At 44.8% G+C, this 16,163-nt stretch overlaps 1 protein-coding gene across 2 annotated transcripts in view; it reads right to left on the bottom strand.

The window, feature by feature from the left end:
* Window positions 1-9,880, bottom strand: part of EEIG2 (EEIG family member 2) — a 48,180-nt gene extending 38,300 nt beyond the window's left edge. Inside the window, exon 1 of one of the 2 annotated variants that reach the window (XM_075936647.1) lies at window positions 9,232-9,880. In XM_075936647.1, the coding sequence (XP_075792762.1) occupies window positions 9,232-9,380 (149 nt within the window). In that variant the 5' untranslated portion in view covers window positions 9,381-9,880. The remainder of the gene's footprint in view (window positions 1-9,231) is intronic. The other variant, XM_075936648.1, reaches the window with a different exon arrangement.
* Between the last annotated feature and the right edge of the window lie 6,283 nt (window positions 9,881-16,163).

Genomic DNA, 16,163 nt, shown 5'->3' with positions numbered 1-16,163 from the left:
TTAACTTTTAACCAGGCCTATGTCTACACACACACACTTACTTAGATTTGTCTCTGGCAAACCTCAGTGCCACATTACAATACACAGTGTAAACATTGCATGACCCGTGTCAACCCTAATAGTTCTTGAGCAGTTGTTCTACAATGCCCCATTTCCTACTACAGTGACTGCTCTGGTCACAACTGTAAATTCCACTGCCATGGGCCACTTTTAAAACTTTCTGCTTGCGGTTGAAATGCTATTTCCTGATCGCCCACTTTGGAAAACCAACAATAGAACACCACTTGTCATCACCTACAGCCCCCAACTTAAACCTGTCCAACACATTATCAATACACTACAGCCTATACTGGAACAGGATACTAAACTCCAAGAAGCTCTGGGAGACAGACCCATAGTCTCCTATAGACAACCACCTAACCTCAAGATGATTCTTACCAACAACCACAGGACATACCACATTAATACCAACCCTGGTTCCTTTCCTTGCAACAAACCCCGTTGCCAGCTTTGTCCACATATTCACTCTGCTGATACCATTATTGGACCTAACCAAGTGAGTTAAAAGATCAAGAACACATATTCCTGCTCATCCAGAAATATAATTTATGCTATCATGTGCCGAAAGTGTCCGTCTGCTATGTACATTGGACAAATGTCTCAGACACTTCGCCAAAGAATCAATGCCCACAAAACAGATATTAGACAGGATCAAAGAAAAAACAGTTTCTTGCCATTTCAACCAGAAAGGACATTGTCTCAATGACTTGATTACCTGCATTCTGCTTCAAAGACCTTTTAAGACCACACTTGAAAGAGAATCCTCTGAACTGACATTCATGCTTAAATTCGACACTTTACGCCTAAGTTTAAACAAATACATTAATTATCTTACCCATTACAAAGATAGCTTCCCCAATTATCACCTCTGATATCATTAGTTCACAGACATTTACCTCCCCCACTCATCCCCCTTCTGTTCTGAAATTTGATTTGTCCTTTTCATATGAGTTCACTTTTTTTTTTAAATTGTATCCTTTGGTATATATGGTTGTGACAATTTTCTTCCACTATTTGATCTGAGGAAGTGGGTCTGGCCCAAGAAAGCTCATCACCTAATAAACCATCTTGTTAGTCTTTAAAGTGCTACATAGTTCTGTTTATTGTACAAGGCACGTTTTTTCTGGTCCTAGAACCTCCAGGCACTTCAACTAAATAAGCATCCTTGGCTTAGATTGTGAAATGCCAATAGCAAGGACTAAGGGCTTGTTTTCACTATCGTGCTACGTTGGCACAGCTCCGTCAATGTAGCGCATCTGGTGAAGATGCACTATGTTGCTGGGAGAATGCTTTCCTGATCACGTAATTGCTCCACCTCAACAAGAAGCATAAGCTATATCGGCAGGAGAGCATCTTGTGTCAACATAACACATTGCAGACACTGTGTTAAGTTGATGTAATTTACATTGTTGATGGGACTGAATTTATCGACTTATGAAACAGTGTAAACAAGCCTTTTGTCTTCACTAACGTACATATTGTACAAGGAAGATATGAAAGTGCTGAAGAATAAATATTTCCAACAGTCTGATCTTTTACCTGACATGTCTGTTATCCCCTGTTGCTCACTGAGACTACTGACATTGTTTTATTATTATTGACATAGCGTCAGGACTTCAAACACACACACTACAATTTAGCAATACAGTTTGTGGACGTAAGAGTAGCTGGATCCATTTGGCTCATAGCATGTACGTAGTATTTTAGTCACATTTTGTCTACATCTCATGCTATTGTAAGAAACTGATGTTGATGTATATTTGGCTTTTTTTTTGTTATCTTGTATTTGAAGAATAAGTATTGGGAACGAAGTGCAAGGCATTTATAAAACTGTTTTAGTAGTTCTGAGTAAAACTCTTCTTAAAAGGGAAGATTTCCAAAGACACAAATGGTAGTTAAGTGTCCTCCTCGCAGTCACTGGGAACAGCACTTAACTCCCATAAGTTTCCCGTGAGCAATTGTGTGTTGCCAGACATTGACTGAACACTTAAAAAAGCTGTGTTTAAATTTTATAGAGACTGCATGTATTAATCCTACCTACAATATCTGTATCTGTGCTGTTAGGTAATACAGTAATTCCTCATTTAACACTATAGATAAGTTTCAGAAAATGATCGTGTTAAGTGAAAACGTGTTATGCAGGGTCAATTTTCCCATTGAAAATAATGGAAAAGGTGGGGGTTGCATTTCAAGCGGTGGTGTCTGTTGGGAGCGGAACATAAGGCTGGGGGAGAAAGGGCGACTGGGTTACAGCACGGAGGGGAGGTGTTTGGCTCTGGGGAAGGGAAGGGGAAAAGAAGGGATGAGGACTGGTTTGGGAGTATGCCCCTGTGACGGGTCTGCCGTGGAATGGTGCGGCAAGAGGCAAACCCTCCACCGCTTTGCAGGGAGGCAGGGGAAGCCCCGCGCAGCCACCAGCAACGGACCGGCTGGGGAAATCGTGTTATTCTGGGGATGGTCGTGTAATTCAAAAAAGTTCCCTAAAAAAAAAATTGTGCTATCACGAAAACGTGTTAAGTGGGCACACATTAAATGAGGAATTACTGTATCTCTGTGTGCTCTAAAACTGAAATGTTTGTTCTGAACCTCAAATAGATGGTGGTGGTGGGCAATTACAAAACACACACACTTCACCTAATTCAAAATATCGGATTCCAACAGGTGATCTTATCTCCTGATCATCAGGATGGGTTACTGAGCTGCTGTAGAACCAAGTTTTTGTCACATGCTTCATCCCCTGAAGAGGTTATATGCAGAACTGCCCATACAGAAGAGGGAATACAAATCCCTGAACAGTAGGAATTGAGGTCTTGCACGCTCAGCATCCAGATAGCATACATCGACATGGCACTGCAGGTCAAAATAAGATACGCAATTTGAGCTACGCAAATTGAGTATCTTATTTTGATGTTATTTTGAAATAGTTACACAACACTAATTTCAAAATAAATCGCTATTCCAAAACGTCCCTTACACCTCATGGAATGTGGTTTACAGGGACATTGGAATACTGTAGTGAGCCTGTTATATTTTGAAATAACGGGCGTGCTCAAAAAATGTGAAATAGCTATTTTGGGATACCTCTGGTATCCCAAAATAGCACTGCAGTGTAGATATAGCCTGAGGGACAACATAAGAACAACCATACTGGGTTAGACCAAAGGTCCATCTAGTCCAGTATCCTGTCTTCCAACAGTGGCCAATGTCAGATGTCCCGGAGGGGGTGAAAAAAACAGGGAATCATCAATTTAATCCCTCTCCTGTCACCCATTCCCAGCCTCTGACAGAGGCTAGGGACATCATTCCTACCCATCCTGGCTAACAGCCATTGATGGACCTAACCTCGATGAATTTACCTAGTTCTTTCTTGGCAAAGATTTCTGAACATAAGCAAGCAATTCCCATGCTGCATGAGTCAGCCCTAATGAGTGTACAAAACTGCTTATGACAGAAGCTTATATAAATCTTAAACGTTATCTTATTTGTACTTGTACATTTCCTGTTTTAACGTCATAAATAATTATTACATTTCTTTTCTCAGTTAATAAATCTTTAGTTAATTTATTACAGGATTGGCTACAAGCCTTCTCTTTGATTTGAGATCTGAGTACAACTGACCTGGTGTGAGTGACCTTTTCTAAGGGACTGGGAGTAGGGATGTTAAAATGCATTAAAATTGGTTAACCATGTAATTACTGAAAATTTCAGAAGTTACACATGGCACAGCAGCCTGTTCCCTGGCTGCTGTCCCATGCATCAGCTTTTAAGCCAGCTCCAGATGTGGTACTGCCTTGCATCAGCAGCAGCAGTGTGGGGTTGCAGCTGGCTTCTCAGGAGCTGGTATATGACTGCCACTCTGCTCCCAGAAAGCTGGTTGCTGCCCCATGATGCTGCGACTGATACAGGGGCAGCTGGTGCACACCTGGAGCTGGACTTGGAGCCACATGTAACCATTTGGGTAACTGATAAACTGGGTTACCCATTTCAAGAGGTACATTCTTACATTCCTAACTGGGAGTAACCTGAACATGGCCACTTTACACCAGAAATTACATCTATCACCAACAAACTTGCCAGGGTGGCAAGATAGACTGGAATGCCTAAGGGAACTGACTGTCTTTGACTCCATGTTAAGGCTGTAGAGTGCCTGAGGATTTACACTTGTTACTGCTTTAGTGAAATCTAACACTATGTCTACACTGGGAAGATCTGACACAAAGCGCTGTCAACATGCAAAAGTGAAAACAGTCAAACTGGTTTTTCTGCCTCCCATTATCAATGTTTCATGGCCAGTTTGCTAGTCGACAGAGAAAAGCGATGTGGGTAAGCATCCCCCGGTGCAGTTTTGTAAGAAGGCAGAGCTGATCCCTGCACTTCTTGGGATTCCCTCTGAGTTCTCTTACAGCATTCTCAGCTGCTGGGAGTGGCATGGTGAGTGGCTCTGTGAGTTCTCCATGCTGAGGAATGCCAAAGCAGCACAGCAATCTCTCCAACCCTCCCCCTACACCAGCAGTCTCCCTGCCACTGTGTTTCTAGCAGGGAGCATTCGATTGATTTGCTGTTTCCCAAATGGAGCAGATCACTCAGCTGTCAGATACTTCAGGTATTTAAAAGCCGGTTTCCTGCATGCACACAGTGCTCGGGGAGCAGCTCCCCCCCCCCACTTGTAACTGCTGAAATTTTCAGCAGTTGCATACTTATGTAATTAATCGCATTTTAACATCCCTAGTGTAAATGCTCTCACTGTTTTGTCACCAAAAGGCATTTTTTGGCAACAAAATGTGCCAGTGTAGACAAGGCCTAAATATAAAACTCACAAACAGACTGGGTTTGTGCCTTGCTTTCTGCCCTGAGGTTGCTGGAATTCTCAACATTATCCTAATGAGACACTTCTATGCACAAAATCAAAACAGATAATTCAGTAGGTTTGACACCTATATAGGGTAATTTAATAACAAGCACTGAATAACAATAGAATTTTTATACTGATTTCTAGCTGTCCAGCCTTGAAAAAATTGCCACAATGAATAATTGCCGAATGACATTAAAGCAAAGGTGTAATTCATGAAGTGGACTGATATTATATTGGTTTTGGATATTTATTTTCTCTCTAGAATTTATTAAACAAGTTGACAAGCCAGAATAGAACAGTTTATAATTGCCAACCATGCAACTTCCTCCTGATATCTGGAAAGATAAAAATCAAGTTACATTCTGTCTCCTACCATCATCCACAAATAAATATTCTGCCATCAAAACTGAGCTGATAGTTCTGCTGCTGACCTATGAGGCAAAAAGGAATCCAGCTGTTTTTGCACAGCTGCATTTGCTCTGCAGTTTGACAGTGGAATTATTCCTGTTAAGTGCATGGCTCAGACACATACAAGAAATAAGATGCTATATTTCTATGGATACTTTTGTGTTAAATATTTTTACTGTGATTCTCAAATACATAAAAAAAGTGAAAAAAGCAGTATAGTATCAAATAGAAGAAGAGTACAGTACAGGATGCCTAAAATCAAATTTTTAATGGATACTGCTGACTAGGCTGTAAACGTATAATCATTTAAATGATTAACCAATAAACCTGGACTTATTGGTTATATGCAGGCTCTCGCCCCACTTCTGGTGAGTTGGCTTCCACCCCACACTACTTTTTTTTTTTTTTACTCTGATACAAAGGCAGCAGAGTGGGGGGCAGCAGCCAGCTCCCCAGAAGCAGGTGCAGGAGCGGGAGCAGGACTGCAGGCAGAAGCCAGTGCATCCTGGGAGAGGTACAGCAATGTGTGCAGTCAGCTTCAGATACACACCGGCTACCAAGGAGCTGGCTGCCGCCCTCTATTACAGGTGCGTGTAACCACTTAGAATTTCAGCGATTACACAATTATCTGCTTTTTACATCCCTACTGCTGACTACAACCATGTGTTATATAAACTGAGTTGTAAGAACATGATTATTTTTATTTCCATACTTTAACATAGAATGGGTAAACTGTCCTTTTTTAGTCATATTACGTTACTAGAAGTCTTACCTAGCATTTGCCTGGGTCCTTCAGGGCAAGAGGCTGGTGGGGTGGGAGATGCAAAAGTCAGAGTGGGAGGTTGAGAAGGGGTTAAAGGCGGAGAGCTGGCAATGTGGGGTGTGAGGGTTGGGGAGTAAGGAGAGGCTCAGGATGGGGGGAAGGTCCCATTCAGTGGTGCTTTCTGTGTCACTTCCCCCCCCCAAGCTGGCAGGGGCTCTCTCTCTCCCCCACACCTCCCAGCCAGCAGGGGCCTTCCCCCTCCTGGCCCTATGACCAAAAGGGAGGGTGGAGGATTTGGGGAAGCAGGATTACTTACCCAGTCTGGTGGCAGGCAAGATGGAGAGCCCCAGCCCTGCCGGCCACTCTCTTGGTGGTGTGGTGGCACGGCACCCCCTCTGCTGCCACCTCAAGTGTTCAAGCTGCAATATAGCTCTTCCCTGTGCTTGCTGCCCCCCACTACCCACTTTCAGTATCAAATCCCTCCTTTCTTTGCCCCCCCTTTTCATGTTATGGAAAACAGTCCCATTCCTGGCACTTCTCATTTTCTTGGCAGAACCAAATCCTGACCTTGCTTTAAGTTAGGATAAAAGGAAGATGCATACTGAATTTGGTGTTCCTAGCTCTTACCATTTAGGAGTTCTTGAACAGACTGACTCATGGTCAGACAGACAGATAGATGCACATCTTTCACTGGTAAGAAAATTCCAGTCAGAATTTACTTTAAAAAAAGTCTGAAGGGGAATAAAGAGTACACAACCTCTTTACATCATGCACTTATTTTCTCAACTGTCTACAATATTTCTGCACACAGACTTCCATAGACTTATTACTAAGGATGTTAAATTTAGATTAATCAACTAATCAAATAGTCGATGTAATTTGCATCGACTATTCAATTAGTCAATAAGAGTGCCTCCGCTTTTGAAATGTACCAAGAGCCCTGCCAGTTCTTACTTCATTTTAAAGGCGGAAGCGCTGCGAGGAGCACGGACAGCAGGGGACTCAAGCAGTTCCCTGTGGGTCCCGTGCTCCCTGCTTTGGAAATGTAAAAGAGCCTCAGGAAGGCTCTTTACATTTCAAAAGCAAAGCACCACCGGGAGCGTGGGGCCAGTGGGGGACTGAGTCCCCAGCTCACCCAGGCACCCCGCAGCGCTGCTGATTTTGAAATGTAGCAGAAGTTCTTCTCTCACTACATTTCAAAGGTGGAAGTGCTGCCAGTTCCCTGCTGCGCCCCTACCCCTTCTCCCTATAGAGATGGTGCTGGGAGGAACCAGCTTTTAAGCTGGCTTCCCTCAGCACCGGATCCTGCTCCCCCCCCCCAGTCCCTCTTGCTGCCTCTTTCTGATAAGAGTCAGCAAGGGAGGGGAAGCGACTAGTCAACTATCTCTTTCTGATAAGAGTCAGCAAGGGAGGGGAAGTGACTAGTCAACTATCCCATAAGCATTTGCCTATGGGATAGTCGACTAGTTGCTTGCTTACATGCCGACTCATTACATTAACATTAATGTTGATAGATACAGAAGATGGCACGGGGCGGAGGTAGGGAACTGTTGTGAGTGTACATTCCCTTGAGTTTTGAAAGTCAATATAACTTTGCGTTACTGAAGAGTACATGCTTTAGAGCAGACTGTTTCTTAAAGAGACAGTGAATGTGTAGAGCAGGCAGGAACCAGAGCTTAGGGGGGAACCAACTTTTAAGCAGGTTCCCTGCGAGCACTGGCTCCTCAGAAGCTACCTACCCCACCCCCACACTGCTAACTGCATGGAGGTTAGGTCCATCAATGGCTATTAGCTAGGATGGGTAGGAATGATGTCCCCATCCTCTGTTTTTCTGGAAATGGATGACAGGAGAGGGATCGCGTGATGATTACCTGTTGTGTTCACTCCCACTGGGGCATCTGGCATTGGCCACTGTCAGCAGACAGGATACTGGGCTAGATGGACCTTTGGTCTGATCCAGTATGGCCATTATTGTATCAGAGGCAGCAGTGGGTGGGGATTCAGGTGGCTTCCCAGGAGCCACTTCCCCCCCCCCCCCACACACACACACGTGTAAATGTGTAACTGCTGAAAATTGCACACTATTATTTTCTAACTGAAGAAATAAACTTTTAGGAAAACATGTATAGTTAGTCACTGAACTACCTGCCTAGCTGAAGCCTATACACAACTTTTTCTAGCTTCTTCCAAGCTGTAACATCACACTAAATGCCATGTCTACATGAGAAGATATGAGATGCCCTAAAGTCCATTGCTAAATGCCATCAAAACTTGCAAGAAACGTTTAAAAAAAAAAGCTTGAGATGGACACCTCACTTCTGAGTCATCTAATCTATCTGCAGTGATCCATTAATACCCATTTCAGAATGCACAATCTAATCATAAGCAGTGAATAATTTAAGAGCAAGTCCACAATGATGAAGCTCCCAAGATAAATCACTGTCCTCACCTTTGTGCAAGGAAAGTAGCCCCTGGCATACTTAAGTTTAGCACATTGCCACTGAGTACGTCCAGAAGAACCCAGTCTAAACGTACAGTCATCCCTAGGAGCCCTTCAAATCTGCAGATATGCAGACCATGATTGCTAAATTTTATATCCACACAGGGCTCTAGCGAATCACGACATAGGTGACTCGTGGTAGCACTCGGAGGTGCTCCGCCCCTTGTGCCCCCCCATTGTAATTGCTAACTGGGATGGCCCCTCATCCCCCGTTGCTGTGGGTAGCCATCTCTGCACACACACACCCCAAGCACCAGTCACCTATGCACCAAAGATTCAAGGAAGGGCTCAAGTGCCTGCTCCTACGTGCTGGCCAGTTCAGAAGCCTGGAAGGAAGCAACAGCAAGCGCCTCTGACAGGGGTGTCGGTGTTACCTGCGTTGCCAGTGCACAGTTATTACCCCGACGCGCGCGCGGGAGCCACAGCAGCAGCAGAGCCCGGCCCAGGAGCGGGCGGAGGGGCCCTAGGCGGTAACGCCGGGCGGAGGCGGGGTACCGCTTCCATCGCAAGGCTCCCCCCGAGGAAGGGCTGCCGGGGAGGGGGCTGCATGCGAGGCGCCGCGCCGGAGGAAGGCGGCTGCCCAGGTCTGTGGGGCGGGGCACGACGGGGGAGCTTGCACAGGCACCGCTTGCCGGCCGGGGCACCTACCGGGAGGACTCCCCGCTGAAGCTGCCGCCGTCCTGCAGCCGCACCTTGCAGAAGAGGATGCCGTTGACGAAGGGCACGGAGGAGAGCTCGTCCAGCTCCAGCTCCACGCGGAACTTGAACTTCTTTTTCTTCATCATCATGAAGGCCATGGGGGTGGGGGAAGCCGCCGGACGGGCCCTCAGCGCCTCGCCCCGGCCGGCCGCCGCCCGCCTGCCGCGCTCATGGCTGCCGGGGCCGGCATGGGGGCTCCCAACGGCGCCTCCTGCTGCCGCCCGCCCGAGCCGCTTACGCCGCCGCCGCTGCTGCCTGCCTTTCAAACCAACCCGCCTCCACAGCCCGAGGGGAGGGGGCAGCGCCGCGCCGAGCCCCAGCCAGGGCTGCAAAGCTCGGCCCCGCTGCCCAGCCGCGCGGCCGCCCTGCCAGTCTTCCCCGGCGGGCGGGCGCCCCCGGCGGTCCCGGCGCGCCGCGCAGCCGGCCGAGTGGAGGGGGGAGAAAGAGAGCGGGCGGGCGCCTCAACGCACTAAACAGGCTGCGCTGCCCGGACTGCCGCTGCCTCCCGGTCCCCGCTAGCGCCCTGCAGCGCTCAGCCCCGCCAGCGCACACGAGAGCCTGCCCGCTCTACAGAGCCCCCTGGCCTCTTCGTGTGCCCGCGGCACAGCACAGGGTGCGGGGCAGGCACGGGCTGTGCAGAGAGCATGGCTCCCTTGCTATGGGGATTGTGGACAGCTCAAAGTGCTTGTGGCAGCTGCTTGGCCTAGCGCCCCCAACACGGGAGCCAGTGGGGGAAGCAACAGTAGGGAAAAATCTAGTATGAGCTCAGACGTAGTTACCAAGTGTTTTTTGGTGTATCCAAATCTAGGCCGCCCTACAAAGGTTTAGGCTTGCACTTCATGCAGGGGAGCAAACCAACTGAAGTCTTATTCCAAAGAGACACCTGTACACGCTCGTGCTTCACACTTGTGCTTCACACGCTCCACTTCCCCACCCTCCTGTCCCGCCCAGACACCAAGTGGTGGGACCTCGTACCACCAATGGAGGGTGGGGAGCCCCGGTGGGCCAGCCTCTATTTGACCTTGGTTCCACAGCCCACTGGGGACATCTGCTGGAGAATCCTGCACGGCGCGGTGAGCACGGGCGTGTACTTGGCGCGGTTCAGTCCCACCCCTGACACGTGCCTCTTCTGTGGCGTGAGGGAGATGCTGGCGCACATCTACATCGAATGCGCCAGGCTACAACCCCTCTTTCGGCTCCTCCAGAACCTCCTGTTGCGGTTCTGGCTGCACTTTCCCCCCACTTGTTAATTTATGCACATCCCATCCGTGGCCCCACAAAGTCGCGGGACCTCCTAGTCAACCTCCTACTGGCTATGGCCAAATGGGCAATCTACAAAACCAGGGAGAAGAGGTTGGCCGGGGGAGGGGCCTGCGACTGTGGGGCCTATTTCCGTTCCTGCATCCGCTCACATATCCAGGCAGAGTTCCAATGGGCACCGTCTGCTGGTTCTCTCGAGACCTTCGGGGGACAGTGGGCGCTGTCTGGGGCTCTCTGCTCGGTGTCCCCATCCGGTTCCCTCGTTTTAACCCTTTGACCCTCACACCCGTACCTGTTTTTTCATTATTTGTCCCCAGTAATTAGTTGGTTTTTCCAGATTCTGTGGACCCTCCCCTCAGGATGGGGGGAGGTCCTTTAGATGTGGGTTTAAAAGAGGAAAAAAAAACCTGAAGTCTTATTTAACGTGGGTCCAATACTAAGCAGCGTTATCCGGGGCAGAGAAAGCAACAGGTTGTATCTCTTCAATAGCATAAGCAGACGGCTATGTGCTGGTGATCTTTAAGTCACTTTCCCAGGCTATTTTGTTGGGGTGCTGAAGCTCATTCACCCCATCACAGGAACAACAAGGCCCCTTATTTTCATAATGATGAAGGATTTTTAAAATGTATTATTTTGTAGAAGTTACAAGAAAATAAAACAGATCTGAGTTCTTAGGTTTTATTGTTCACAATTTATTCTTACAGGCTGATTAACAATTGAAACTTCAACGCTGAAACAGCGAAACTCCTTGGAGCTCTAGGTTCAAGTCTTAGTGGAGTCCAAATTCTTTATCTTTTTATAACAGTTTAGTCTGTGCAAGGCTGGCACTTTTGATGTCTGTGTCCCATTCTGACTCTGTCATCTTTCTTCCTGTGGTAAGTTACCACAATGACAGATATCCAGGATCTTGCAGGTTCGCTTCCTAGTGGAGAGGAAATCAGTGACATTCAGTATAGGTATAAGCTACATAATTTGTTTTATTTACACATATGCATCAGTTTTTGCACAAAGGATTCTTACCACAACATTTTGTTTTCATAAGATTGAACATTTGCTCACATACTAAGAAGACAATTTGTAAGACTGTGCAATACCACCAACCATTGAGATTTGCTGTAATATAACATTATGCTGGACGAAAGCTAATTGAACCTGGTGAGTGTAACAGCAACCATGATAAATGTACAGAGTAACTGAGCTTCTTTAGGAACTTCTGCCCAAAACTCAGGCCACGTGCAAGGCTAGAGTAATAGAAGTTGAGGCAGACAGTGACCAAAAGGTTTAACCTAGAATCTGGTAATAAACACAGGAGTGGCGGTTTGATGAGATACCACTGTTCATGTTTGTGTGAGGGAGAATCACCCCAGACTCAGAGAAAGCAGCAGTAAGCCAGGAACAGCCAGAGGAGGAGGTGTAGTGTGACCAAGTTAGTTGGATAAAGTGCTGTCTGGAAAGATAGTTGGAAGCTATGAGAATCAAGTTGACTCTTCAAGCAGGGGGCTTTTCTAGTCAGTCTATTGGAGGACTGAGGAAGAGCTGCAATGAGTCAGGAGGCGGGGGCAAGGAAGCACCTGGCTTATAGGAAAGATAGTTGTTGCATTTATGTTGAACTATTTTATTTTTGGATTTGCTAAGGATTGTTGGTACAGTCTAGAAATGGGGCCTTGAAGAGAGGCTCTGAACATGGGTCTGATGATAGTTCCATACTGGACTGGAGAGATAGACAAGCAGCCTATCCAGGTCAAAAGATTTCTGTTTAAAACATGCAAATTAATATAAGGAAAATTCCAGTATAATTTAATGTTGTCCATGTAGGTCTGTTGTGAGTAGTCTACAATATTGACAGAACTATAGTACAAGTATTTTCTTCCTGCATCACAGAAGACATTTCTAGGGCCTGACGTAAAGCCCACTGAACCTGATGGAAATATGCTCCAGGCCTTCAGTAGACATTGCTTCAACCCTGTCATAGCTCAGTAAATCATCTTCTTTAGCTATGAGATGTTTTTAAATCTATGAGTTGAAGAAATGCCTTTTATTCCCTTTGTATAGAAGGTTGATGAGATCATATTTTTATTGGACCAGCTTTTATTGGTGAAAGATACATGCTTTCAAGGTACACGGTCTGAAGAACTTCTGCATAGCTTGAAAACTTGTCTCTTTCATCTGTAAAAATTGGTCTTATAAAAGATATCACCCACACCTGCCTTGTCTCTCTAATATCCTTGGACCAAATGGCAACAGCAATACCACAGACATATCCCTTTGTATGCCCTTCTCAGCCAAAAGAGGCAAAGGTAAAAAATTGTCAGAACTATGGATTTCTTACTATATTTAGAACCTTTAATCAAGAATAGCACTGTTAAAATAGCAAGAAAGATCTTTATCGTAAGGAAAGGCAGAATACTGTTGGCAAAATGCTGAACTTGAGATCATCAGTATAATGTACAGTTCATTTAGAGCTTCATCTAATAATCTGTAACAAGATCAAAAATGTTATTTTAGGGAAGCTTTTTAAGTGCTTAATGTATTTCATATGATTCAGGCAGGTATTTATTGTGGCTAATCCAGAAAAACTTAATGGCTTCAAACTTCACAGTTACATCAGATAGTATAAAAATTATAAGGGACATATCCTTATGCTTCAGGGCATAAGCCAATCAGTATCCCAAAATAGCTGTCCCATGTCTTCACAGAAAGCCCGTTATTATTTCGGGCTTGCTATTCCAGTGTCCCTGTAAACCTTATTCTACAAGGAGTAAGAAAGGTTTCAGAACAGTGCTTTATTTCAAAATTTGGCGCTGTGTAGATGAATAAGCTATTTTGAATTTGCATAGTTCAAACTGTGTATCTTATTTCGAGTTAGGGTGCAGTATAGATGCATCCTAAGTTACAGAAGCAGGAAGAAGTTTTCTCTGGAGACAGGCTATTCCATAAGGGTATGTCTACACTGCATCCAAAGAACCAACTGCATCCAAAGAACGCATCTGCTTTTCCAAAACGAATGTCGGAAAAGCGGACACATTTTGTAGGCATCCCTGTAAACTCATTTTACGAGGAAGAAGGGATGTTCCGAAAGAGGTTTTTTCCCCCAAAATTTGGCCTCGTGTAGACAGGCCAAATTTCAGAAATGCCTCTTTTGGAAGTGAATCAGAAAAAGATACGCAATTTGTGTACTGCAAATGGCATTTCTTTTTCCAATTTATCTTTGTAGTCTAGACATAGCCTAAGTGTCCATGATTAGGTTTCTCATACCTTCTTCTGACACATCTAGTACTGGCACCACCACTTCACAAATCAGAACAAAAGTAATTTATTTTAAATATATAAGTTGAACAGCTCTAGTCCAGCACCCTTGGGACCTGACCAATGCCAAAGACGAGAATTTGCTGAACCACAGAAGGTCAATATTGTCTAGCAGTTACCTACACTTCCACTGCTTATTGGGCTCTTAGAAGACATTTAGGGGTAAACTAGAGCTAACTAGCACCGCAGAATATTCAGAACCAGGACTGGTGGCTGTTAAACTTTATGGGACCACAGCTATGATCAGCAGACATTTAACTAAAATCATGCCAGACCATGGATGTTGTCAGACCAAAGAATGCCAGACTAGAGAGGTTCAACCTTTAGCAGTTTCAAACAATTAAGCTGTAGCTTGAGACATCTGAAGAAATTGCTAATAAAAATGGGCAAGGGGCCACCTCGCTACATTTAAAGCATGAAAATAAATCCCATAATGACTGAACTTAGCTTATTTTAAAGAGTACACATTTGAGCCCCAACTCTGCAAACATTTATGCATGTTTAACTTTAAGTACTTCAGTAGTCCCATTGACTGCAGTCCAAAGGATCAGGACCATAACGTTTTACAGTTACTTAAAAAAACCCAATAAAAGTAAATTATTTAAGCATTTAATCTTGCAAGGTTTAAGTGTCCCAAAGCAGTGCTTTGTATTTCACAGGAATATCATCTATATTAGGGACTCCCAAATCTGTATGACCCTGATCCTGCACAGTTTAAGCCTGAAAGAGTTTTGCAATTGATTTCAGTGGTAGCAAAATCAGGCCCACTCAGAGTAGAATATCATAACTAAGCAGAGTATGAATTTCATGTTACAGTTTTACTTGTTACCTGTTGATTGTTGTGGATTTGTATTTTGGCTGGACTGCAATCACTATAAAAGTGGGTAGCCAGGGGACTGATTGCTTCTGTTAGCTTGCTGACTAGCTTCTGACTTCTTTCTGCTCTAATTAGTAAATGTGAGCCCTCATGTAGAGAGCTCCAGGTCACAGCATATAACTTGTTTAATCATTTTTCCCCTAGGGCTGCCAGATGTTTTCAACAAAAATACTGGACACACTTGACATTACATCACAATTTACATTACATCTCATTTAGAAATACCGGACATTTATATTTTCTCAATTTGTTTCCCAAACAGAAAGCTCAAATACTGGACTGTCTGGTTCAAAACCGGACACCTGACAACCCTATTTTTCCCTAATGTTTGTAACAGGGAAAGTGTATTTCTCTTAGCAATTTTTGTAATGTAATATTTTACAGAGAAAGTACCAACGAGGTTTGGTGAGGGGTACAAACTGTATACTTATCTAAAATATGAGTTTTGATGAAAGAAATAAAAATGACTACAAAGATATAATACATTATTATAACTTATTAGAACCTGGCAGGGATTGACTGGATGGAATTAAATCACAAAATTCAATGTTATAAGGAAATATTTAATTGTGTGTTTTGGAATCTGAATATTGTACAATACCTTCAAATATTTTATATGAGAATTTAAGAACAGAATGCATCTCATCCATGCAAGAAAGCAAAAATTTATTTTTTACCCTAAAATAAGAAAGTTGTGCCTCAAATCTATTTTTTTACCCATAGTTATTTACATACTGTAGTTATCACTCTTTTCTCAGAATTACAACACTTTTACAGCGTTAAAGAAACAGACATGACTGAGCAACAAATGTGCTTTTTGCATAATGCAGCCTTTTAAAATGGGTGGGGAACCTCAGGGCTGGGGGCTGGATGTGGCCCCCAACGCTCAAGCCCCCCCCAGTATTGGGGAGCCTGTTGCCCCACTACAGGGCTGGAGCACACAAAATCTATTAAGCTGGGCCTCTAGGCTCTGGTGTGGAAGGGGAATGTGGAGAGTGTCTTTCTCCTTCTCAGTCAGGGACCACATCGCTGGGGGGGGGGTGGGGGTGGGGGGTATTTTTCTCACTTATGTGCAGCCCCCAACTGATTTTTCTGTGGATCAGCGGCCCCTGGCCCAAAAAAGCTTCCTCAGCCCTGTTTTAAGAGATTGGTCAAGCTCAGTCCCAGTGTAAACAGGCTACAACTTTCTTACCATCAGTGGATTTAGGCCAGGAATTATTTTGGCTCATGGAATAGGCACATTTCATAAATGTTTAAAAGTGCATCAAGAAAGCCTTCAAATCTAGTGAAGAGCTATGATACCTAGTGCAGACACTGAATCTTAAAATTCATTTGAGTTGTCTTCCCTCTCCCCCCACCAGGCTATTAATATATTAAGCAAGCATCGAGTTTTTAGATGAAGACCTATAAATATACTACAGTATAAGTGGGTGGCATT

Source organism: Pelodiscus sinensis, chromosome 9 (genome assembly GCF_049634645.1).
Source record: "Pelodiscus sinensis isolate JC-2024 chromosome 9, ASM4963464v1, whole genome shotgun sequence".
Classification (NCBI taxonomy): Eukaryota; Metazoa; Chordata; order Testudines; family Trionychidae; genus Pelodiscus; species Pelodiscus sinensis.
This window is presented reverse-complemented; position numbering and strand designations above follow the sequence as displayed.